The 27,222-nt window shown below is 40.7% G+C and overlaps 1 protein-coding gene across 3 annotated transcripts; it reads right to left on the reverse strand.

The window, feature by feature from the left end:
• Positions 1-363: 363 nt before the first annotated feature.
• On the reverse strand, positions 364-27,222 carry tab1 (TGF-beta activated kinase 1/MAP3K7 binding protein 1). 3 transcript variants are annotated; one of them, XM_085785557.1, is made up of 11 exons: positions 27,179-27,222; positions 24,408-24,538; positions 22,834-22,987; positions 21,899-21,994; positions 20,301-20,421; positions 10,923-11,039; positions 9,400-9,511; positions 7,487-7,631; positions 5,954-6,167; positions 3,675-3,828; positions 364-711 (listed from the first exon to the last, which is right to left on the reverse strand). In XM_085785557.1, the coding sequence occupies exons 1-11, from the start codon at positions 27,209-27,211 to the stop codon at positions 486-488; spliced, it is 1,503 nt and encodes a 500-aa protein (XP_085641683.1). In that variant the 5' UTR covers positions 27,212-27,222; the 3' UTR covers positions 364-485. The 3 variants fall into 3 exon arrangements, with proteins under 3 accessions (XP_085641683.1, XP_085641679.1, XP_085641672.1); XM_085785553.1 differs by having other exon boundaries at positions 364-708; positions 20,301-20,439; XM_085785546.1 differs by having other exon boundaries at positions 20,301-20,439.

Raw genomic sequence — 27,222 nt, forward strand, 5'->3', positions numbered from 1 at the left:
AGCTAACCTACCCTCGATGTAGCTAGCTTGAACCAAAATAAACCGTTTTTGCTTGAACCCTCCGTTTTGATCGATCTCGTCCCGTTACCGGCATTTGACCGCTCAAGATGCCTTATCGGAGAGTATTGTCAGCTCTGAGACGAAGATCGGTCCGTTTAGAGTAGATGAAGAGTTACTCTGATGACTTTAGGTGGAGGCAGGCTAACACTACCTATACACTTCCAGCGTTTGAGCTAAGCTAATTACGGGCGATACAGCTCTATCTCCCTTGTTATTGCACGCACAGTCTAAAGGATGGTGTCTACCTGCTTGTTATGGACTCGGGAGTGAGGCAAGACACGAAAAAAAAAATGTTCACGCATCCCTTTAATTTTTAAAGTTTATGATACATTAATAGCATTTCATGGGTCAGCCCAACCACCTTTTAAAAATCTCTCTCCCTCCCTCCCTCCACAATCCATGCATCCTCCTCCTCCTCCTCCTGGTCACTGCGGTCCCAGTCCTCCCTGGGTGCTCTGGCCGTCGCTGTGGTCGCTCCCCCACAGGCGGTAAAACTGACTGAAGTCCACGTAGGGCGGGACGCGGCCCGTCTCGTCGGGCTGCGCCGCCTGACTGCCCCGCTGGCGGAACAGGCTGCCGTCGCCCGAGCTGGAGCTGGAGCTCTGCGTCTGGGTGTTGGTGGACTGGAGCGTGGCCGTCGGGCTCTGGCTGCTGGGGAGGGAGGAGGAGGAGGAGGAGGAGGACGGGGGGGAGTAGGAGGAGGAGGAGACGGGGATGAGGGTCGGGATGGAAGTGGGTGCGTAAGGGGGGAGGAAGGCGTCCATGTCGGGGGTGGACAGACACAGGAGAGAGGTGGAGACGTGGAGGGGACGGGTGGGAGGGGGAGGAGGGGGGTTGGTGGTGGAGAGGGAGAAGAGGGAAGTGGAGAGGGGGAGCGGCGAGAGAGAGGAAAAAGGGAGTTCAATTATGGGCTGCAGGATGTCGACGACGGAAGTCTGGCAGGTGGAGGGGCGGAACGTGCTGAAGAAGGAGGATCGGCGATAAACAAAACAAAACAAGGAAGAGGCGAGGACGGAGAGGAGGAGGGAGAAGGGGGGAGAAGGGGGCGTTGGCAAGTCGGGGACCATGAGGAAGAGAAATATAATATAGATGTGAGTCAGTTAGACAGTGAGTGAGTGACAGACAGGAACAGTCTGGCGTGGAGACAGGGAGAGGAATCCTCGCTGCCGCCGTCGCAGAGAGAGGAAGTGAAGCGTTCACACGTTTCTATCATGTTACACACCAAGCAGGAGACCAGACGGACAAAACAGACACAAGGATGCTGAGCAAATTAGTAATCATGCTAAGTTCATCTTATCTAAATGTATCCTAGTACCTTTAAAGGGATAGTTCAACATTTTGGCAAACTGGCCCATTGCCATAATCCTTATAGTCATAGCAGTAGATTTGTTACCTTCAATTGTCGGTGCAAGCTATTTTTAGAACGGCGGAGCAGAGCCGTGAGCAGCTCAGAGCTACGCTATGGAGGCTAATGGGATTTCTTGGTTTCCCTCATCAAACTCATCATATACACAATCCGACAACTCCAAAACGCTCTGGTGGACAAGTTGTGACCTGCACATTCACCACGCTATGAGATAATAACAGAACGTTACCAGACAGAGTTGTTTTAGAGGCAAATGCAGAGACTGCTTGATGAAAAACCGGGAACGCGCATCAGCAGTTTTACACGAATTTACCTCTAAAATGATTGATGTCATTGCACACAAAACTAATATCTTTTCAAATGGTGCGAAAGTGAAGACAAGGACAGGATGATTCAGGTTAATGTCCTGACTGAGAGAAATCACTGTTTTTCCTGTTACCTTTATTCAAACAGGGCCATTATTATTAGGTTTTTTGTTTTTTTTGGGTTCATGTAATTCACAGGAAACCAGAAAGTCACTGTGAGTGAATCATCCCAAACACAAACAACCTGGTCACTTCCTGGTGGTGAAAATTCACTTAGCAACACTACAACTCCAACAACGGCCACTTCTCTGCTTCAGGAAACCTGTCTGTCTGTCTGTCTCTCTGAACATTGTACAGTCTGTCTTTGTAAATGCCCTGAGGGAACTTTTTTTATTATCTAAAGAGACAATTTAGTTTGTGTGAATCTGTGTGATGCTTCAGCACCATGGACAGAGTCATGGTTTTATCAGTGCACAGCGCAGTGAGAGGGAGGGAGGGAGGCAGCAGGTGGACAGGATGCTGACATTATGAATTTAAAAGGAAACGTCAGTCAAAGTGGCAGCTGTCTTTAACATAAAAAATGCAAACTATAACATAATTACATATAATAAATTATTTAACCTAACATAGAGTCAGGTAAATTAGTCTTTCTCCCAATGCAAACAGTTGCAATGAAAGCAGGTCTGGACTAAGGATGCACCGAGCCAATTATAAGATCGTCTGTCGGTCCAGATATTGACTGAATAGCTGGATTGGGTATCGGATAATGGGGCCGATGCATGATCTATTCAAGACGCGCAACACTGTATATCACATGTCGGCAGCACGCGTAGCAACAAACACAGAGCAACAACGTGTTACCCAGTTAGGAAAAGTAATGTATAAGTCAAGCCCTGATGCCTTCACTGTCTTCCACACAGCAACGTACACAGTTTATCATTTCAACAGTGGTATCGGATCGGTGTCGGGTATCGGTCAGGTATCAGGTATCTGCATTGGGACTGAAACAGCCGGATCGGTGCATCCCTTATCTGCACATATAATTCATCATTCATCAAGACCATGCTCAAAACTCACCTCTTTAAAGCTTTTAATGTATAAGTTTGTCTGTTTTATTGCTGTTTTTGAATTTTATTTTATTCTGACTTCGCTCTGTTTTATGATTTTCAAAAGTGTAAAGTGTCTTTGAGCATTTGTAAAAGTGCTTACAAATAAAATGTATAATTTTTATTATAATAATCACTGTCATCGCATCACACTGTAGCGAGCCTTTTATAAGTCGCTCTACTACGACGCTATGCTCTGACATGTTGCACAGGTTGTGTTAAAAACCTTGTTGTTGCCACCAGCTGTCCAACAATCTGTAAAGTCATTACTACCTTGAAAAAAGCACAAATGAGTTCCTGTGTGATCACCAGGATGTTATTTATGTATAGGCTATACTTACACTGCTGTATTTGCTACACAGCGTATTCTCATGGGAATGTTGAATACTGTAATATCTGTGCAGCTGTACTTGATCAATCTTCTTATTATATAGTCGACTGTGAAGAAAAACCCCGGTCCTGAGACTCTGAGCACACGGAGGAAACAGTGGGGAGGTGAAAACTGTGCTCACACATCAATAAGCGTAGCAGCGGCGGGACACGGGGGAGCCAAAATCAAGCTTATACCTAAAACAAATATAACGAGGGAGGGATGAAGGAGTGAAAATAAATAAACTCAGCAGCAGGGAAGGAAGTGCCGAGTCGGAGAAAACACGCAGACAACGCTCATCTAAAGACATATATGGCAGGAAGCGCCGGAGACGACGGGGTGAGGAGGAAAATGGCACAACAACAAATATGAGGCAAAACAAAAAATAAAAAACGGCGGGAGAGGATAGCAAGCAAGGGGGGAAAAAAACATCTAAAGGAGTAGAAATCAAGCGAAATCAAGCTTACCCAGGCGTTGGGGTGCCTTCCTCCAGGGTGGAGGCGGTGTTGGTGCCGTTGGTGAGCGTGCTCTGGGACGGCATGACCAGTGAGAGGGTGACACTGGTCTTACTGGTGCTCTGGCTGTTGGAGTAGGGCACCGACACCGGGTAGATACGACCGCCTGGGAGGAGAAAACAAACAGATGAAAGTCCTGCAGTCGTTGTCAGTTGTTTTCATTTCATTTTTTGATTTATTCCATTAATGGTTTACATACTTCACACAGTTGCACATATTTACATGATGTACACATAGTCACTATGAAAGAAAAGGAGCAGGATGAAGAAAAACTTATAGTACCTGCCCCCTTTCTATAGTTATAATTGCATTGGCTTAGTATCAGCTCCAATATTATACACAAAAAAATAAAGATGATGAAACATATAATAATAAGTAAACTCAGTGTTTCCCATGCATAGACCAATGTGTGGCACTGCACCACAGAATCAAGACCACGCGCCACAAATTGATTCCGTCAATTACGTCCGCCACGAATACACCCCCCTCCCCCCCCCGGATAATCCGCTAGCTGGTATAAAACTGAGTCTCCAAGCATCCATTACCAATGGATGGACAGAGTGAAGGAAATGCGTTTAATGGAAAAGATGACTTTGTCTCTCAGATCTAGAGGAGCCACATTTCCCAGGAAATGGGAGAAATGGACTGCTTCTATCAAAACAATTGAGGACGCTAACAAGTAAAGACACTGGAGGACATTAAATATAGGATTATCAACCGAGGAGCCCCCATTCGTCTGTGTTTTTGTTTTAATTCCCTGACAGCTTGATGTCAACTTGTTTTGTCTTAAATTGAAAATACTAAATAAAAAGTATCAAAAAAAGAAATCAACACGTCTGTGGTTTAACTACAATCATCAAGAAACTCCGACCGGAGACTTAAGTTTCTGCACCTTGTTATTTTGGCTCAATGTGATATTTTTGGCTTCACCTCTAAATTCTTTGATGTGGTTTTCTAAAGGCTGGCAGCTCAGGCCGGGATAAACCTTGGTATTATATTAAGATTTCTTTTGAAGTGCAGCTTTTTCCAGCGTAGAACTCATTTCTATCCGCGAGGAACCGAGCCAAAAGATAATACGCCGCTAACGTGAATTTTGCATTTCCTAAACTTCAAGATGTTTCTGATTTTCTGAAGCTCATATTTGCCTAAATGCTGATTAAACATCTGACAAATTGAAGTAACAGCTGTAGATATTAGACTTGGCATACAGACGGTGTTTGAAGTTTCTTCTTCTCCTGCTCATGATTCTCACATCCTGACGTCTAACACAAGTTCCAGAAGTTTATCTATCGAAAACATTTTTTTTTTTAACTAATTATTATTATTTCCTTTAATTTCTAGATTAAGGTGGAATGAATGGTTTTCAACATGGGAAGGTTTAAAGTTCAGGTGTTATATTTACACTCTTCTTTTAGGCCTGTCCACTGTCAGACTGACCTGTTCAAACTGCCAATAACCAGTTTGATTGGCTCGTGGTGATGAGTGGGTTGGTGGGTATTAATGTGACACTATGGCAGGGCAAATTAAATTAAAAGGGATAGTTCAACATTTTGGCAAATCCCTATAGTTTTAGGAGTAGGTTCGTTACCTTTAATTGTCGGTGCAAGCTATTTTTAGAACGGCGGAGCAGAGCCGTGAGCTGCTCAGAGCTACGCTACGGAGGCTAATGGGATTTCTTTGTTTCAACTCATCAAACTCATCAAATACACAGATCTATCTATGGTGTTCATGTCAATGTACTGACATAGATAGATAGATAGATAGATAGATAGATAGATAGATAGATAGATAGATAGATAGATAGATAGATAGATAGATAGATAGATAGATAGATAGATAGATAGATAGATAGATAGATAGATATCTATCTATCTATGTCAGTACATTGACATGAACACCAGTACCCAAGATCTGATTTAAAAGTCTGACAAGTTAAGAATTGAAAAAGACTTTTTGCCAACAGCTCATAAACACATGTGACCTTTGACCCAGAGACATGAGTTGATTTGAAAGAAGCCACACAGTTTATGAAACTCCTGAAATTAAGTACAATTCCTTTAACATACAGTACAAGTATGAATAAAACATTCCTCACACCACTTCAAGTCATAAAGTCAAAAACTGGCCTCGGTGGTGTAGAACAGCGCCGACGTCTGTCCCTGGATTTGGCTGCATGTGTGTGTGTGTGTGTGTGTGAAATGCGAACTAATCCCAGAATGCCCCTCTCCTACCCTGTGTGGGCGTGAGCGCCGAGTCGGCCAGCGGCATGTTGAGCATTCGGATGAGCAGGGTCATGTCCTCGTGGCGAGAACAGTAGGTCGCCCTCTGACGGCCGGACACGTAGACGTCGTGGTGCAGCCGCTTCACGCGCTCCACCACCGACTGAGCCACGGCCTCCAGAACGCTCTGCTGGGCCAGCTCCGCCGCTACCATGGCAACGATTTCCTGCAGCGACACACAGCAGAGGAGACCGGGAGTCAGAGAAACGTCTGTCTGTCTGTCTGTCTGTCTACAGTATCTGTCTGTCTGTCTGTCTGTCTGTCTGTCTGTCTGTCTGTCTATCTTCCCCCCTCTGTCTCTTTCTTTCTTTCTTTCTTTCTTTCTATCTTTCTATCTACCCCTCTGTCTTTTTACTTAATTCTTTCCTTTTTTCTTTCTTTCTACCCGTCTGTCTCTTTCTTTCTTTCTATCTACCCCTCTCTCTGTCTTTTTACTTAATTCTTTCTTTCTACCCCTCTCTCCCTGTCTTTCTTTCTTCCCGTCTCTGTCTCTTTCTTTCTTTCTCTACCCCCTCTCTCTGTCTTTTTACTTCATTCTTTCTTTCTTTCTACCCGTCTCTGTCTCTTTCTTTCTTTCTTTCTTTCTTTATCTACCCCCTCTCTCTGTCTTTTTCTTTCTTTCTTTCTTTCTTTCTTTCTTTCTTTCTTTCTTTCTTTCTTTCTTTCTTTCTTTCTTTCTTTCTTTCTTTCTTTCTACCAGTCTCTGTCTCTTTCTTTCTTTTTTCTTTCTTTTTTTCTCTACCCCCTCTCTCTGTCTTTTTACTTCATTCTTTCTTTCTTTCTTTCTTTCTTTCTATCTACCCGTCTCTGTCTCTTTCTTTCTTTCGTTCTTTCTTTCTTCAAACTCTTCCACTGTTACACATGCAGTATTTCGACAGTTTCTTCTACCTTTTTAACATTTCTACTGCTTTTTCGCCCATAGAAAGACTTTCATCTCTCGGCCTTCAAGTTTTATGTTTCAGCTTTAGCCTTTTTCAACATTGCTTCCGCAGTTTCTTCAGTTAATCCAGCATTGTTTCAACAAGTTCAGCATTTCTTCAGTATTGGCATTCAGCTGCTTTCAGCATTCACATGCATTTCCTGCTGAAAATGCTATCTATTTCTAGTTGTTGAAAAAGTAATGATGATGAAAACGAGAAGAGAAGACAAGAAGAAGAAGAAGGAGGAAAAAGAAAGACAATATAACTAAAAGTGAGGGGGGAAAAAAGAAAACAGACACTTGGGCTGAAGAGGAAAACAGAAGAGGCGGGAAAAGTGAGAGGAAGATGAATGTCTGGGTAGGAGGTGATGACAAGAAGCACAGGAAGGAAGGAGGTAAGAAAGAAGAGTGGGTGGACTTCAAACGAAGGATGAGCAACATTAATTCAGAGATTTAAAAAAAAAAAAGAAAAAGAAAAAAAGCAGAAAAACAAGTGGAGGGAAAAACGGTTCGAGAAGCGACAGAGAGAGAGAGAGAGGAGACATGATCAGGATGAATGCACGAACCTGATTGGCCTGTTCGGGGCCGTGGGCGGATTCAAGGGCGTTGATCAGACCTTCTGACATGAGCAACAAGAAGCCCGTCACTCCGTCCAGAGACTGGCTGCCATGAATCTCCGGCTCCGAGATGATTGGCCTTGTCTTGGCCGCACTGATGGTGGAGGAAGAAGAGGAGGAGGAGGAAGAGGAGGAGGAGGAGAGAGATATATGAGGAGATAAATTAATATCAAACACAGAGAGAAAGCGAGAGAGAGAGAGGAAGGCACTGAGACAGAGAGATGTAAGTGCACCTGCTGAAAATACAATAAATCTAGATAATCACATAGATCCAAACAACCGCTTCTACTCTGACTCATCTAACTTCCTGCACTCTCACTCCCTCTTTCTCTCCCTCCCTCTCTCTCTGATGGCTCTGAAGAGGAGGAAACCCTGCAACGATATTCTGTTACACATTACGTTTGGGATCGTTATTGAAATGAAATGACTCATGGTTAATGTGAGCCTGATTCGCTTTGGCCGGGACGGCAGACAGGAACAGGAAATGAGTTCAGCGGGGGGTTGGGGTGGGGGGGTTGGATCATGGAATTTCAAGAGGTTCAGCCGTGGTAGAAAAAGAAAGAGAGAAAGAGAGAAAAAACAAAGTGAGGGCTGGAGCAGAGTCAGATCTGATAACGCGGCCTCCACTGCCCAGGTGCTGCTCTGTACAAACACTGATAAAGAGAAGAAGCAGAAGAAGAAGAAGAAAAAAAAATAAAAAATTGACTTCAAAATATTTCATGAGCTGCCCCAGTTTCACCTTGAAGAACGGCTCTTAAAGGAATAGTGCAACATTTATAGGGGGGGAAATAAAAGGATCCCTTTCTTGCCTGGAGGGGAGTGAGGCAGGCCGACTGCTCCTGTAGAAAACTCACTTTAAAAAAACAACAAATCTGGATGATATGATGATATCTGACGGAAGATCACACAGTTTAAAAATAAATTAAGGTAGAGTATGATTCAAATGTATAAACAAGACTGAATTATATGTGTTTTTGCTGCATTGACTCGAATGGTAAATTGGTAACCTACATCTGAAATTGATGTGGTTATTTATTTATTTATTTTTTATTTTTTCCGTTATTTATTGACTACAAGTTTTGGTCAAGAGTAGTTTATAGGGACTTTTCCATTTTTAGCAAAATTTTTTGGCAACACTACAAATTATTGATCACATTAAAGGGTTAAATAACAGGAAGGATCAAGGCCAGGCATACAGTATATAACATTAACTAAATAATCTGAAATCCTGAAATGTTATGTCTGATCTTACAACATGTGCACATGATCAAAAATAAACTTTCTTTCTTCTCGATACCTCTGATCGTTCATGACAACAAATAAGTTGACATGTTGTGAAGTCAGACAGAGAAGGAAAAGACAAAAAGACATCAAGACAATATAACTTAAAAAGTAGATCAACAAAGGACCGACCAATTAAAAAAATACATTAAAGCAGAAGTAAGCGGAATATCTGTGTTAATATAAGTCTTAAATAGTTATATCTTCTGACAGCAAACACTTATATAGAGTGTTTGGTCTGAAACACGGGTCTGTCAGTCACTCTGCTCTGCTGTAAGCCGAGGAGAAAACTTTCCTTGTATCCTACAACCTTTATCCAATGAGGAGAGAGAATGGCATAAAGGGGCGGTCCTCTCTGTGTGTGCAGCCAAGGGATGCGCGTGAATGTGGTGACGTAGGGACGAGGACCAATAGATCCATGACGAGGGCGGGGACTGCTAACTCCATCGGCTGACAGGAAGTTAGCCAAAACGACCGGATCGCTTACTTCTGCTTTAAGCAGTGGCGCTAATAATTTAGTTGAGAAAAAATGCATGTAGCGGAAACCCTGAAACTACTTCTACTACTACTGAAGAGTTCACCTGAGCAGGTCGATTTCATTGTGGTTGAATTTGACCCGGTAGTCTCCGAGCCTCCTGGTGCTGCTCTGGCCCGCTATCTGTCCCGCCTGCCTCACACGGGCCGAGTCCACACCTGGGAGAGGAGAGAAAGCAAGAAGACAAGAGCAATGAGGAGAAGCTGGGGGTGGTTGGTGGAGCATTTTTGTGTTTGAGTGGTGGTGGTTGGAGGAGGGGGGGAAGAGAGGGGTCACCTTCAGCTGGGTTAATGGAATGACTGCCATTTCATTTAAATCATTCAGAGGAGGGGCCGGGACAGCAGAATAATTATGAGAGTCCCGACTGGCAGAGACAGAGAGAGACGGAGCAGCGCCTCATCATCTAAATGGCGTGGCAGCGGGAGCTGCTGGGAAACTGTGCCGTTAAGTTAATGTAAAAGTCCCTCTGATATTTATTGCAGGTGCCACGCGGCAGCCAACGCTTCTCCTGCAGGAGCCAATCACAGTGCACGTATGTGTTTTCTGTTTCCATACACATGTAAGGCTCGTTACGGGCCCATTAGCCCGGCTGCCCGCCCTCAACGGACGACTCCCAGTGTGTCTCTGTGCCAGCTATAGTCTGCTGCCTAATGACTGAGGCTCTGTTGAACTGAATCTGCTGCTGTGCAGTGAAAAGGCGACAGATCATCTGACGTCTGTCTGCAGCAGCACAACCACAAACACTACTCTGCTTCTTCTTCAGTCAGATTCACAGTTATCAAAGTGTGTGTGTGTGTTCATACACAGTAAATTCTCAAATAGTAGAGTCTCAAATAGACACTGGTCTCCTGTAGGGCTGTCAATCTTCCCCCCAAATCAGATTCGTAATGTAGTCCATGGTCCAACCCGGCGCCTTTATACAGTCTATGATAGGGATGTCACGATTACTTGTTTTCACAATTAATCACAGTAGTAAACGCCACAATTAATTAATCATAAAGGTTCCTAAATACCATCACTTTCCAAAAAAGATTATGTCGGAACCATCTCGACAGATGTGCGCCAAAGTAAAGGAAAATGCACAGATACCGGTCCATTTTTTTGCATGTCACTTTAAAACAAAAAACGATTTAAAATAAACTTAAACATTTGGTATATTTGACAATTAATGACTTCAAACACTTCCCCTGGGGAATATAATTGGTCCTTTATTAATAGATACTTAAAACATTTTGTGTAAATAATTAGCATTGTAATTATTAAGACTACATTTGATTTTACACATACATGGTGTTGTGAAATTAATTAATGCATAGGGTGATAATCGTGATAATCGTAATACCGTGATTATTTCTCTGACAATAATCGTACCAAGAAAATCTATAATCGTGACATCCCTAGTCTATGACCAGAGCATGCATTCATTAAAAAAATTAATCTGTGCTGATTTAACTTCTGAATGAATGCTGCTCTGGATCCGACTCTTTCTTTTTTTCAACAGGAAATTCAAACCAAACTAACTGTGGTAATTAAACCTGTTTGTCCCATTTAGCCGTGTCTGTGTCTTACCCAGAGCGGCCAGCCTCTGCAGCTCGTCCTCGTTGTCGGTGCTGTGCGGTCGGCCGATCTGGAGAACCTGGTTCTGGCCGTCGCTGCTGGACTTACACAGCAGAGCCCTGTTGGTCCCTAGAACCGGAGAGAGAGGCAGAAAATATCATGTTGAGAACGAGTACTGTAATTCACCAAGATATTAGAAACACAACGGCAATCTGTGGTGCAGAAATCTCTGTCAATGAAGGAGAGAGGAGGAGGTTTAGAGGTGCAAATGATACTATTAAAGGATGATCCCAGGTCAAGGTTTTGTGCTTGTATCCAAACAGCCTTTTATTTACCCAAGACACTTGAGTGGAACGCAGTCAAAATCAAGATATAAAAGTGTCTGCTGTGAAAAAGGCTAATTCTAGGGAACACCTTAAATGGAGTGCAGCCATTATCATTAATGACTATGTCTGTACAAAGTGAAGATGTTTGCTGCTCTATAATGTTTTTGGTTTCAGTCTGCAAGGAGCCAGATAAAAGCTCATTCAACCTTCATGTCTGTGTTTAGTTTTTAGTTTTACAATATACATTTACATTTACAATATAATATAATATAATATAATATGAAATGGAAAGGTTAAATCCAGCTATCTGTTCATTATACTGTATCACAGTTGTTAACTGTGATATAATGAGTGTATAACACAGCTCGCTTCTATTCTAAAGCCTTATCACAGTATATCACTCCTCGTCAGGGAAGTATGAATCACAAATAGACTAAATTAGTTGAATTCACATGGTCAAGGTTAACTTTCATCTCCGGGGAGGGTTAACAATGGATGAGTGGATTGAGCCGAGGAAAAGACGACATGCAGAGCTAACGTCCGGAGAGGTGGGACTATTTCTTTTTTTCTTACAGTCAGGCTATTTTTTTTAGAGCATGATTGAATAAAAACTACATGAAATCAATTGTGTATTAGCAACACATCACTCCAGTCCGTGGTATATGCTCATTATACCACAGCTAAGAGGGTTTTGGTCCCTCTGCTTCACGTAGGGCCAAAGAACGCCCCTTAGCTGTGGTATAATGAGCATATACCACAGCGTGTCATATAGGTTTCTCAGATTTTTCCCTGTTAAAAGGGTTTTCCATGGAGTTTTTCCTCAGTCGATGTGAGGGTCTAAGGACAGAGGATGTTGTTACGATGCCATGTAAAGCCCTTTGAGACAAACTGTTTGTAAAAACGGGCTATACAAATAAAATTGCCTTGCCTTTCCTATGTATTGCTTAAATATAATATAATATAATATAATATAGTTTTATGCAATACAATAAGTTACAATATGATACGTATCTAGATATAACTTAATCAACAACATTTGTCCACTTAATAATTAAAATCTATTGAAATTATATATTTTAAAAAACATTATATGAATTGTAATTTCTTTCTTCTTATGTTTATTTCAACACAAAAACCGTGCTGTCATTGCTCTGAGGTGACTCACACACCCAACCAATCCTCAGTCAATTAATCACCTAAGATGCTCTGGTCCATTAAAAAAATAAAAATAAAAGAAGAAGCACTACATAATAAATACAGGGTTGTGGAGCTTGATGCTCACAACTGTAAGCTCTGATAACGCCCGGAGCCGTTTGTGCTGCTAATCTTATCTACGCACAAGGTCGTCCCACTCAGCCGCGGTGTAGTGAAACAACAGGAGACCCCGTGCATCTCTGTGCCTCTGTGCAGGACTCACTCGTGTAAACTCAGTCTTGACGTGACAATTTAGTGTTTCCAGCTGATTCATAAGTTCCAAAACGCTCCATCGAACCATTTAGAAAACCCGACCGACCGCCATGTTCACGTGAGCAAAAACAAAGTCGTTAAGGTAGAAATCAGCCGACCCCTCAACCGCTGTATTGTTCATGTATCCTTGGCTGCTGCCCCCATCCACCCATCCACCCACTCCCACTCCCAGCATATCAAATTATGGGTCATACGACCTTTACTGTCAAATATATTTCACATCAACACACAGCTGGGAGTGCTTTTTCAGAGCACGCTTACTCCTACGTTTAAAACCTCCCTGGGATCCATGTTCTGTCAACTCTGAACTCCCGACCCCGCCTGCACACACCCACCACCACGGCCCGGTGGGGAGAGCAGTCCTCCTTTCTACCTGCTACTAATTATTACCCCGACCCTCCTCCTCCCATTATTTTAGCTCCACGCCTCGTCCTTGAGGAGAAAAAAGAAAATGAGATCCTAGAGAGAGGGTGAGGGGCTTTTTTCATGCTATAGAATCAAAGAGATTTTTTATTTCTGCAGGTTTATTGAAAGTGGCCGATCTAATAGATCTTCAGACCTTAAAAATAATGTATAAAGCAAAGAACAGATCATCACCAGAACATTTAAAGAACTTGTTCAACTTGGAGGAAGAGGATAACAGACTGAAGCTTGATTTTAAACATACATTTGCAAGGCTAAGACTAAAACAAATGTGTATTTCTGTTGCAGGTGTAAAACTACGGCATTCACAAAGCAAGGAACTGAAAAGTTGTGCAAATATATCTCAGTTTAAGAAAATGTTTAAAAAAGAAAAAATAAGCGCCTACAAAAAAGAAGAAGGAGAAAGAGAAAGAGAAAAAGAAGGGAAAAAATAAAAGATAGATAGACGAGTGGTGTCCACTGCTATTTTGCTCGTTAGTTTACTTGTTATTATTATATGTTTCATCATCTTTAATTTTTTGAAATAGTGTATAATATTGGTGTTGATATTAAGCCAATTATAACAACAGAAAGGGGCAGGTACTGCTCCTTTTCATTTATGGTGATTATGTGTACAGCATGTAAATATGTGCAAAGTATGTAAACCATGAATGGAATAAATCGAAATGAAATGAAATGAAAAGATGGAAAAAATAAAGATAAATAAAAACGTTACATTGAGGGGATTTAGGAAAAACTCCAGGTGAACCACAGTGATTTATAATGAGCGCTGCAGTGGAATAAGAATAACACATTAAATGAAACAAGCCTCGTCTGCAGCAGCTGGGCTCTGATGCTTTATGTGTAACTTTGATGATTCTTAAAAAGAGAGACTTGGAAATGACTGTGGCTCCTCAGGTTAGTGTGTGTGTGTGTGTTAGTGTGTGTGTGTGTGTATGTGTGTGTGTCTCCCGCAGTTTCATTTGAATTTCCTCAAAGTCAAGGATCTAACAGAAGGTGGCCTGCAGGTTGCTGCAGTAAAGTCATCACATATGCTTCTTCTTCTCCGTTCTGCAGCTTAAGGTTCTCAGTAGGATTTGCGTACACACACACACACACACACACACACATAAAACACTCCCACGCACACGTTAATACACACACACATACACATAAACACACACCATACGCTCAGAACAAGCTGTCATGTTACTGCCCCTGCAGGTGTTTGTTTGCAGGGAGCCTGGTTTTTGGCAGCAGATATTCACACAAATAATGACCAACATGGTGGATCGGCTTTGAATCAGGAGCATCGACATCTGTCTGAGGGAGGCCGACGACGATGACACGACCTAAGGGAGGGGGCGGGGTTTTTTTTTTCTGTGGAAATAAACTTTCTGCACAGTTGTGTAAAACATGTGTTTGCTGGCAGCGGCGTTTGTTGGTGTCTGCGTAAAAGGGCCCGACCGATTTTTGAACATCAGGAATTTCAAGAACCGAGTGGAAAATCAGTTTTTCTCTCTCGTGTTATCTGGCAGAATAATCTCGATTATTGCCTGAGATCGTTTCGCAACCGCCCGTATTTACGTGCGTGTGCATTTGTGTGAGAGGAGAGGAGAGCACGCCATGACCACAAAAAAAAATATTTGGCTGTTTGGTTAAACATACTGTCTAGACACTAGACACTTGGCTGTGCAATGACCCATTTAGGGAATTTTATTGTGCCTGAATTGTGTATAAACAGTGCTGGTTTAACAATTTAACAAAGCCCTGCTTGGTGGTCCTTCACTGTGGGTGTAACATCTTGCCAGAAATCATTTTAAGTTACATATCTATCTATATAATGCATAATAAAGTTGAATGTAGCATGTTAAAATGTCTAAGAATGACCACACATTTGTTTTAGATTTAGTTAAGTTGTCTTTCCTACAGAAAACCAAGAGAGAGACATGAATTTAATGACGTAATGGTCCGTTTCATTTGTTTGCCCATCAATGACATCATATCCCCGGTGTGTATGTGTAACTCAAGTTCTACGCCACATTTTTTTTTTTCCAGATTCACCTTGATCGTGTTATATTTTAAACAGATGAGGGATTTTATTTATCAAACATCTGGATCTTCAGTTCTCAGAGAAAGACAGAAAAAAAGCCGAGCAAGTATCAGGCAAGATCACAAACCTCCTGAACATCTGGATCATAAGTTCAGATCAGAGAATCGATTAAACAAAAGGTTTTGCAAAAACATCTCAGCTCCCAGCTTCCATGACACCTGCTGCACCGGCGTTGGCAAAAAACTTTAAATGTGAAACTGCTTCATTTGTTGTTTCAAACACCTGGTTGGTTTGTTTTGGAGAGGAGACAGCTGCAGTTAAAATAAAATAAAAAAACAACCTACAAAACGAGCAACGCTAAGTGGAAGCCTCGCAGCAGCCTTTTGTTAGTCTGACGGATCGACCACAAGCAGCTTTCTTCCTCATAACACCAAAATGCTTTAAAGATATAAACACTGAGCAGCGGCCAAACACTTCCATGACCTCACCGAATGGCCCTGTGTCAGTGTGTATCCACCCCAGTGAAGTGGCCTTGAGCAAGATACCGAGTGCCTGACAGCACGATGAGCAGCACTGTTGTTGTTTAACTGCTGCTGACCCTGTCTTTAAGTGGATCTGTACAATACAAGTTTTACAAGACACTATTTATAAGTGTAGTGTAGCTTTAACTAGCTATGCTTCAGTGGACACCTTTTCGGTCTAAACGTCTATTGCACGCCTTCTGTATTTATTTGTTGACTTTGATTTGCTTATTTTTGTTTTGTCATCTTGTGTAGCTGCTGTATTTATGTTGCGTTGTAAAATCTCTATTGCACAATGAGGTGCTGTGTCAAACCAAAGACCGGTTCACATAATCATAGGTCACATACTTCACCCCTGTATGGGACAGTATACACTGCAAAAAAAATCAAAATCTTACCAAGAACATTTGTCTTATTTCTAGTCAAAATGTAATTTCTAGTCAAAACAAATCTCATTCTACTTAAAATAAGACTCATCACATTAAAAAGTAGCTTGTTTTTAGACACTTTTTACTTCTTTCAAGCAGATTTTCACTTGAAATAAGTAGAAAAATCTGACAGCGGGGCAAGTTTTTCTTCCTTATTACGAGCACAAAAATCTTGCTTTCACTGGCAGATTTTTCTACTTATTTCAAGTGAAAATATGTTTGAAACAAATGAAAATTATCTAAAAACAAGTTCATTTAAGTGAAAAGAGATTAGTTTTAACTAGAAATGAGACATTTTGACAAGAAATAAGACAACTATTCTTGGAAAGATTTTGAGTTTTTGCAGTGTAGATGTCCTCACCTGTCAAATACACTATGTTCTGTCTGTCTAGTCGCATCACTGTTAGGAGATACATGAACGTCACATACTCACTCTGGTCGTCTGATCCTGTCTAGTGACTTCAAGCTGCAGCAGTGCATCCTTTACATGTTGTTCTTTTTTTTCTGGTGGGACTTTCCAGTGTAACATTATAACAATAAATTATAAAATATCTATTTAAACAGCACTTTTAAAAATAGAATTACCTCTTAAAGTTCAGACTTTCAACTTAGATATCCAAACATTAAGTTACCTGTGTCTCTGTTCATAGTATATAAATATAAAATAGCTGACTAACTAACTGCAGATGTATCAGAGGAGTCCTGAAGTCATGAGTGTGTCTGGTGTGCTGTGTGTCAACATGGGAATCAAACTGACAACCTTTAAACCAACAGTCACACATTGTACAGTGGTGTGTGGATACCTGCTCCACCACCCTGAGCAGCTCTGTTGACTTAATTATAGGTTCACATTAATAACTTAAAAAAAATGCATTCAAATGCAGAGGGCTGAATGCCATGGCTGAAGTAGCTGAAGAAACTGCTGAAAAACCTGAAGCTACAGGGCTGGAAGGTCTAAAAGCTGAAAAATGTTAAAAAGGCAGAACATGTTAAAAATCCTGCACGTTTGAGTGTCACAGATGACGTCTGCTCAAATACACTGGGAACTGACAACACTGCTTCAGCTACTGTATGCTGCGCCTGCTAATGTAGCTAATAATAATAATAATAACATTTATTTGAATAGGGACAGTGCATATTAATGAACATTAGTATAACTAAAAGAAATACTGCTGTAAATATGCCGGATTATAGCCAGGCGGCTAATTTGCGTCCGACGTCCCTAATAAATAAATAAAATACAGCAGTACACCACAAGGAATAAAACAAAACAATAAATACAATACATATAGCGAAATACATAAAAGTGCACTACACAAACAAGAAAGACAAAACAATAAAAACAATGTTAGACACGATACTAGGACAGGACAAACATTAATGTGCAAGACATAACAGTAATACAACATCCAGACAGCACAGTAAGTAAACAATCAGTCATATCGCCCCAGGTCCAGTTAATGGTCGCACTCTTGTGTGTCCTTAAGCCACTGCTTAAGATTCCCTTTAAAAGAGGAATAAGTGGGACATTCCCTTATAGTGGAGGGAAGACTATTCCAAATGCCTTCCCCCACCACAGACAGCACGTTCCTCCCAAATGAGGTGCGCCTGTGGGGAATCTCGCAGTCACCTCTCTCGCAAGCCCTGGTGCTCATGCCTCTCACTGTTCTTTTTTTGATGAACTCTTTCAGTGGTGGTGGAGCCAAACCATGAAAGCATTTATACACAGAGCAGGCCATTCTATACATTTTAAAACTGAAGCAATGGTTGAAGAAGGAGGTTGATTCACATAAAATGGTTGGAAAAAACACCTGACCTGTTGAAGATTAGTATAAAAAAGTTGGAAAATTAGAAATATTGAAGTCTACTCAATGATATTGAAAACTGACAGGTTAAGAACATTGTTGAACCAGTACTAAGGAAAAAGCTGAAGAGTAGAAGTCAAACTTGTAATCAGAAGGCTGAATGACATGAAAGGGTCAAAAATGACCTGAATTGTTGAAAATTAGTGGAAAAAAGTGAATTAAAATATAAACAAAACAGAATAATGTGTAGTTTGAAAACTGAAAGTCCTAAAAGGGTTGAAGAAAAATAGAGCTGACTCGTTAAAATCCTTCAAGCTATAGTGTAAACGTTGAATGGGTGGGAAAAAAATGAAGTCTTATGTGAACAAACTGAAATGTATATAGAAATATACAATTTTGAAGATGTTTAAAACATCATGTAGTGGCTCAATCATAGCTCACACAGACTCTGTGAACATGGGAATCAAACCCACGACCTTAGGGCCAGGAGTCACTCATTGTACAGACAGATGCATGATCATCTCTCTCTGAACACCGACATTAAGGTGTTGTCGACCTGGTCTGGAGAAGGCTGCAAGAGTGAGATAAAAAGCTTGAACTGGACATCTCCAACTTGAAGCACCAGGACATGAAATATGCAAGAGGCACACCTGAGCAAACCGAACGCTGCCTGCCTCCAGCGGATGCTGTGCATCTCGCTTTAACTTACATGGTTGCTATAAATAGCAGCAGCGTCCTCTCGGTAGAGCAGGAAAATGAGCCTGTGAGTGATAGAGGGCTTCATGAAAAAAAATAAAATTCCAGGCTTGAGGGTCGGTTTGTGGCATTTACCAAACCTGTTTTAAAAGGATTCTCCAAATATCAGAAATAACAAAGATGATTTGGCATCAGTGGGACAAACAAAAACCTCTGTCACTAAGCAGCTGTTCTGTGTGCACACTCCCCACTGTGGTGTCTGCTGAGTCTGTTTTCACAGCTACTTTTTCCTCCTTGTTGTGGTTAGAAACTGCACTGGCTCCCTCTGTATATTCCCTCTTTTGTTTTTGCTGGTTACATAACTACTGTTTTAATAACAAGCATATTATAATACAAGGAGGTACAAAAAACAAAACGAAAAAAAAAAGAGCTGAAATCCTAAATTCTGCTGCCAAGTTTCCCCCTCTGGTCTGAAAAAACAGTATTTCCTGCTGTAAATAACACAGGTGCATGTGAGAAAAGTTTTTTATTTGAAGTTACTTTATTTCCAGCTGTGAATTGATATTCCGCATTGTGTGAACACCCCATCCCCTCCCCTCCCCACCGACCTCACACTGACTTTGTGGTCGAGCCTGCATGGATCATATTTCAGTACTTTGAAGAGAGAACAAACCCACACACACCAAACCTATCTGAAGCCTGACATCTACTGGTGTAGAGCCGACACTGACGTGACTGTGATGTCGATGCTGAGTTTATTGTCCATCAATCACCACTAATTAGATGTTAAGTGTATCAATACACTTGACTGCTTTGGTTGCTTAAAAAAGGTCTGTCATTGCATTTAACATACATATTAGCCCTATCGAAGTACGACTGTGGGTGTGACGACAGCTCTGGTCTGTGTGTTGCCCTGGTTACACGACACTACATTTTTGTAGGTGTATTTTTTCTTGTATTGTCTGTGTCCTTGTATTTTCTTTTACCTAACCCTAACCCAACCCTCTATCTATCTATCTATCTATCTATCTATCTATCTATCTATCTATCTATCTATCTATCTATCTATCTATCTATCTATCTATCTATACCATATACTTGTTAACACAAGTCAGTACATTGATATGAACACTAGTCAGATATAATCTGCGACCGCTCTGATAATTAACAATCACTAATATCTCATTTAAAAAGTCTGAAAAGTTAAGAATTACTTTTTGCCAACAGCTCATAAACACATGATGTGACCTTTGACCCAGAGACATGAGTTGATTTGAGAGAAGGCGCACAGTTTATGAAACTCCTGAAATAAAGTACAATCTCTCAACATACAGCAGGAGTATGAATAAAACATTTCTCACATCACTTTAAGTCATAAAGTCAAAAAATGTTGCCTCCGTTGTGTAGTATGGTGCCGACGTCTGTCCCATCCATCCATCCATCCATCTACTATGATGTGTTCCTGATACTAACCAATAGAAAGACAGAGTTCCCTCCACCAATAGGCCATAGCCATGATTGACAAACCTCCTCCCCGATGACCTCTGAACTCGCGATGACACGGTGAGAACTAGAACCAGCACTATGATCGTCTGATCTGACAGACGACTATCGTGAACGACGAAAAAAACAAAAAACGTGTAGTGTAACCCTGTAATAACTGAACGTGTGTGTGTGTATGTGTGTTCGTACCGACGTTGGCGATGTAGAGCTTGTTGTTGAGGATGAGCGCCACCACAGCCGTGGCTCCTCCCGACACCTCCTGCTCCAGCTCCTTCAGACGCTCCTGCACCTTCTGACTCTGAGGAGGAAGCTGGTGGAACGACACGTTCTGACCGGAGAGGAACCGGGGGGGAGAGAGGGAAAGAAAGTATACATGAGTCATAATTCTTATTTTGTTTCTTCATGTGTCGATCTGTCATTAATGGTTGGAGTTGTATTCTTTTTTTGTTCTTTTGTTTAGTGTATTTATTTCTTGGTCAATCCCCTGGTATGTATATATATACTGTATATATACAGTATGTATTAGGGATGTCACAATTACTTGTTTTCACAATCAATCGTGGTATTAAATGCCACAATTAATTAATCGTTAAGATTCCTAAATACCGTTACTTTCCAAAAACGATGATGTTGGAACCATATCGGCAGATGTGCCCCAAAATAAAGGTATATGCACAGATACTGGTCTATTTAATAACGTAACACTGAATTGGTAGGAATTTAAATGTTAGCATGTCATTTGCAATTTACATAAACAAACATTTGGTATAGATGACAATTTATGACCTGAATATTTCAAACACTTCCCCTGAGGGATTAAAAATTGGTTATACATTAAAAGATACTTGAAATATTTTGTGTAAACAATGAGTAATGTAATTATATTTTGACTATATCTGATTTTACACGTTCAAAGTGTCATTTATGCTTCCTGTGTGCAATCGACAGACACATTTCATGTTGATATACACCTGCTGTCCTTGTGAAAAATCATATTTGAAAAAAAAATATATATATAAAAAAATAAAGAGAAAGAAAAGGGAAAAGAAAACGAGGAAATGAGACAATTGATAAAAGAGGAGATGTGAAATGAAAGAGCACTGAGCATTGAGAAACACACGAATTGAGATGAAAGGCAAGAGGAAACAAGAGGAAAAGGGAGGAGTGGTGGAGACGGAAAAAAGGATTCAGGCAGGAGGTGAGATGAAAAAGGATAAGAGATGAAGGAAGAACACCAGAGATAGTGAGCAGGAAAAAAAAAACAGATAAGCAAATAAGAAAAAAAAAAACTGTGAGAAAAGACAAAAGGAGATTAAGAGTCTGCTGCATGTTCCCAGTGAAAAGTGACTGACATCATCTCAGACAAACGCCCACACCTTGAAGAGTATCAGAACCAAATACAGCGCTGTATCAAGGAGAGGAGAGGAGATAAGTGTGTGTGTGTGTGTGTGTGTGTGTGTGTGTGAGCTGGATCCACAGAGAGGGAAACGGAGACAGGCTTATCTAATGAAACGAGCTGATGAGACCAATTAGAACATAACAAGCCTCGTTCTCCGATGGCTGCATATTAGCGTACACTGATTCCTGCCTTGAGTCTGCCGTCGCTATGGAGACAGACACAAAACTCCTATTTCTTTTTTGTTATTTTATTTTTTTAAAGTGTTTTTTTTTAGAGGCTTTTATGTCTTTTTTAATTGATAAGACAGCTGTAGAGAGACAGGAAATAGGGGGACAGAGAGAAAACCCTTCAAGTAGGAGCTTTTTGGAGAAGCAGCGTGTGGACTTACCTCGTTGTGCGGGAGGACGTAGTTGGACAGGTGAGCCTTCTCCGCCAGGGCGTCGTCTATCGTCTTGAAGTAGCTCTTCTCCACCACGTCGAAGGCCTGCAACAACAGGAAACACACATCTTGTATCAGCATGTGAATCATAATAACACAGACAGCTAGCTAAGTATAGCTGCTGTAAGCCCAAAATGATTTCATACTCCTGTCAAATACAATGAATTTCTTAATTTTCTCAGTTACAGATGAGTATTTCAACTCAGATTTGACACGAAGGACCAATTTTTCATTAGTTTCTTGCAATTGTTATTATTATTATTTACATCTAATTTTGTGTTTCTGTTGAAGTGAGGGAGCGGCACAGCTGGGAACAAAACACTTTCATCCCACAGTCTGGAAAGATTTGAGACAAAATGTGACGACAATCAACGATGAGGTTTAATGAAATGTGAGCCCCACTGCTGGAACGACAGCTCCAGGCTTGTTTCACTCTGTCTACAAGAATCATTGATGTGAAGACAACTTTGACATTAATATCTAATATTTAGTTGCAGTTAACTTTCCAAAATCCAAACTTATTTCCTTTACTTCGGTAACCCTTTAATTTACAGGCCAATAATTATGTGATAAGAAATAGCCTAGAAATAACAGTCAATAAAACTTCTAGGAGTGTATGTTCCATTAGATCCTCAAACCTGTTTATTAGGAGATACTACAAATATTGATGCATGATTAAGAAATGCTCAAAATAAGTTTCTCTCACTGGCCTTGTGTGTTGCCAGGAAGTACATCGCCATCACATGGAAGTCTGACTCCCAACTTTCTATAGGAAGATGGGTTGCTATTTCTTGACATTATCATGTAAATTAAAGGGTTACCCACACTTCTTCTGTAAAACATTTCAGGTCTTTCATTCACACGTAATGAGGAGGTTTGCAGACCTGAGTGAGGATCCTGCGGACGTCGCTGTCCGTGTGTGTGGAGGTGAGTTGTCCTAGCAGCAGCTCGGCCGTCAGACACTGGGAGGCGAAGCTGGACACTCTGCTGCCGTCGTAGCCGTTGAAAACCCCGTACAGGAAGCAGCCGTCCTCGCCTCTGCTCGGTGGACACGAGACGACACAAACATGAGGCTTCTGCTTTACTTTTAAAAAACAAAACATCTTTCACGCACAGCTCTAAAGACTGTCTGACTCATTACTATCTTTTGTACAGATGCTGCATGGTGCCTTTTTATATGTATTGCCTTTTATTTCTATTATTTGTAAGGATTTTTTAAAAATATGAGTGTTTGAGCTGTGTTTTGCATAATGTGGAAATGTGTTATCTTATTTTATATGTATAACAACGTATGTCTTTTATGAATTTGGGACTTTCCAACACAACACAGAGACATTTAGGTGTTTGGCTGACTCTTCTTCGTGCCGTACTTGCAGCAACATGACTGAATATCTGATACTTGAATGAGCTGCATGTGTGACAGTCTTCTGGAGCAAAGTGATTTATTGATGCATGATTAGACGAGCAACACCGCAGAACGCCACGGAAATCTGTTCAACATATTTTATCTGATCGTGCTCGTTGATCATAATCAAGTCATCTATAACCTGATTTTGCACTGTTAACTGTTCTGACATGTGTGAAACCAGATGTCTGGGTCATAACGCATCTGATCCCTAGAAGTGGAGTTCACAGTTAAAGGGATAGTTCAACATTTTGGCAAGTAGGTTTGTTACCTTTATTTGTCAGTGCAAGCTATTTTTAGAACGGCGGAGCAGAGCCACGAGCTGCTCAGAGCTACACTACGGAGGCTAATGGGATTTCTTCAAAATCATCAAATACACATCAAACATCAAAATCATCCAATACACAATCCAACAACTCCAAAAGGCTCTGGTGGACAAGTTGTGACCTGCACATTCACCACGCTATGAGATAATAACAGAACGTTACGAGACAGAGTTGTTTTAGAGGCAAATGCAGAGACTACTTGCTGAAAAGCTGTCCCTGACAGGAACGTGCATCAGCGGTTTTGCATGAATTTACCTCTAAAACAACTCTGTCTCGTAACATTCTGTTATTATCTCATAGCGTGGTGAATGTGCAGGTCACAACTTGTCCACCAGAGCGTTTTGGAGTTGTTGGATTGTGTATTTGATGAGTTTGATGAGGGAAACCAAGAAATCCCATGAGCCTCCGTAGCGTAGCTCTGAGCAGCTCACGGCTCTGCTCCGCCGTTCTAAAAATAGCTTGCACCGACAATTAAAGGTAACGAACCTACTGCTAAAGGGATTATGGCAATGGGCCAATTTGCCAAAATGTTGGAACTATCCCTTTAACGTATTTAAAAAAGGTGTGTGATTTACATTCATGGTTCCCTGTTAATGGGCAAGGGATGATGAGATTTAAATACTTTATGTGTAGACTTTGCATAAGATTTTGATAACAAATCACTGGTGTACCCCGATGAGCAGCCGTCACCTCAGTTAGTTTTCGTTTTGACTTGATTCACTCTCACCTGAACCTGAGGTGTCCGTCCTCGTTGGGATGACTCTGGGTGTCTTTCCCATCGGGGCTGTACACACAGTTGGGGGCTGTGCCGACCCCACACATCTGGCACAGTGGCAGGTCATCTGTCCAGCTCTGATGCTGTCAGGGTCAAAAAAAAGGGAAAAGGTCCTTTTACTCTCAAGACATTTTAATTCATTTTTTTATTTTACCATGAAGACATAAGAAGAAGATGTGTATTGCAGGTCAATTAGCACAAGTGAACAATATTTGGTTGCATATTCTCAACATATACTTGAAATGGAATTTTACAATTTGTCATAGCTGTTTGAAAATTTGACAGTGAAGAACAAAACAAGCTCTCTCCACAGACGTCAATGTCTGTGGAAGCCAAAGACAAGTTTCCACTTAAACTATAGCCTACTTGTGGTTTGGGTCAGCTCCAGATTGTGGTGCTATCAACTCCTTCAGACATTTGGTGAAGTGTTTTACAAACACTTTTACATAACAGAGATGTATCAGTGATCTAACCTCACCTCTATAATCTCTGTCTAATCAAAACCTGCTTGACCAGAAAAATGGCGCCATAATCTATACCGTCTGTTTCCATAGGATGACAGTGAAACAATAAAACATAGACCTCAGTCTGACATGAGACTGGGCCTATCTGACGGTATAACACTATTATAACAATCAGAAAGCAAAGTTTTATATATATAATTTAGTCCCACCCCATGTTTTTAACATGTAATGACAATAGATCTCTTGAACCTTGAACCTTTTAGGTATTAGCAGTATAAATAACCCTATAAGGCTGTATAAGATACTCTTCTAACCTAAGCATACATATTAGTTTAAAAGCCTATGTATATACTGTAGCTGTGTCAATGGGCTGTTCTCAGATATAGTCCAGTAATTTTAGGCCAAAAAAGGGGTCAACGTTAAACAAATTGCAACAGAAGCAAACTCAACTGATTTTGTATCCTCAACATGTCCTGAGTGAGGGAAAAAAAGCCCCGAAGAATCCCATTAGGGGAAAGTTTAGAAAAACACCCAAACATATCCCATTTATACGCATATTAAAAAAAAATTTCACGTGTATAGGGTAAAATCTTTAACCTTTAGATATCTCCATGAAAATTACTGAGTTGATTACTTACATTAAGACAAACAAAAAATGTATTACAAGTTTTTTGAAATTCTTTGTTAACATGAGCAAATTTGCATAAATTTGCATGAATTTGCATAAATTGCACCGTTTTGACGGCACATGTATATATGAAGTTGCTGTGGTGGTAACGGCATGAAAACTGGAATGAGTTGACTCCATCGGTCAACCGACAAGTTGACCACTTTAAATTTCAAGATGACTGCAATTTTTCAAGACAGCCACATCCTTAGTAGAGAAGGTATGACATGAGCAAACAGTGCATAATCCAACATATTAACATATAATATGTTAACAAGATTGAACAAGACATTTTTTAACTGTAATATGATATTACAGTTAAAAAAGGAATGGAACAAATTTAGGCTACCCATGAGCATTAATAGAGATGGAGCATGTCATACCTGCTCTACTAAGGATGTGGCTGTCTTGAAAAATTGCAGTCATCTTGAAATTTAAAGTGGTCAACTTGTCGGTTGACCGATGGAGTCAACTCATTCCAGTTTTCATGCCGGTACCACCACAGCAACTTCATATATGTGTGCCGTCAAAATGGTGCAATTTATGCAAATTTATGCAAATTTGCTCATGTTAACAAAGAATTTCAAGAAACTTGTAATACATTTTTTGTTTGTCTTAATGTAAGTAATCAACTCAGTAATTTTCATGGAGATATCTAAAGGTTAAAAATGTTACCCTATTCACGTGAATTTTTTTTTTAATATGCGTATAAATGGGATATGTTTGGGTGTTTTTCTAAACTTTCCCCTAATGGGATTCTTCGGGGCTTTTTTTCCCTCACTCAGGACATGTTGAGGATACAAAATCAGATGAGTTTGCTTCTGTTGCAATTTGTTTAACCTTTTCTCATAAAATGACTGGACTAATAGAACTTTCCTTTTTATTCTTGTGTTTTTATTGATTGTATATCACTGACGTTTCTATCCTATATGTTTTACTCTCATAGAATAGAATAGTACTTTATTAATCCTTTGCAGGAAATTATTGTGTCACAGCATCTTCAATAGAATAGAATACTTTATAATAACTTAGGCTAGTAGCATAAATACTAAGGATACAGTAACAACATCTGTATAAAACTATAAGGAGACATAAAGGTGCTATGGACCTCTCTTTAGGATGTGTCTTTATTAAAGTATATCTATCTTAGGATAAATGTTAGGATAAACATGTTTCACGCCAACAGCCAGTCTCTGAAGTCGTTTGTTTACAAAGTGGAGAGTTAGCCTTTAGTTAGTCAGGCTGTTGTTTCCTGCTACTTCCAACCAACTATGTGACAGATATGTAGATTAGTTATAGCCGCCGCATTTAGAAAGTAGACACGTATAAATCGCATTATTTAGAGATTACACCTGGCTGGGTCGAGTTAAACTGTGAGCAAACCTCCTCATAAGCTCATCAACTAAATTAGCTAGCAGTAGCATCACTGACTGCACACAGGAAACTAACAACACACAAACAGCGGCGACGGCGACGACAACAACACACAGGACAGTCGGACAAGACAACATAGATCACAACACAAAGTAGTAATCAATCTACAGCGACTTTACATGTCGGTGAAAGTAATAAACAGTTGAGTTTTCACTTACGCTCTGCATTAAATTCCTCCGCTGGGCCGCCATGTTGACGGGAG

Source organism: Trachurus japonicus, chromosome 1, assembly GCF_045865225.1.
Source record: "Trachurus japonicus isolate A0001 chromosome 1, Traja_1.0".
Taxonomy (NCBI): domain Eukaryota; kingdom Metazoa; phylum Chordata; class Actinopteri; order Carangiformes; family Carangidae; genus Trachurus; species Trachurus japonicus.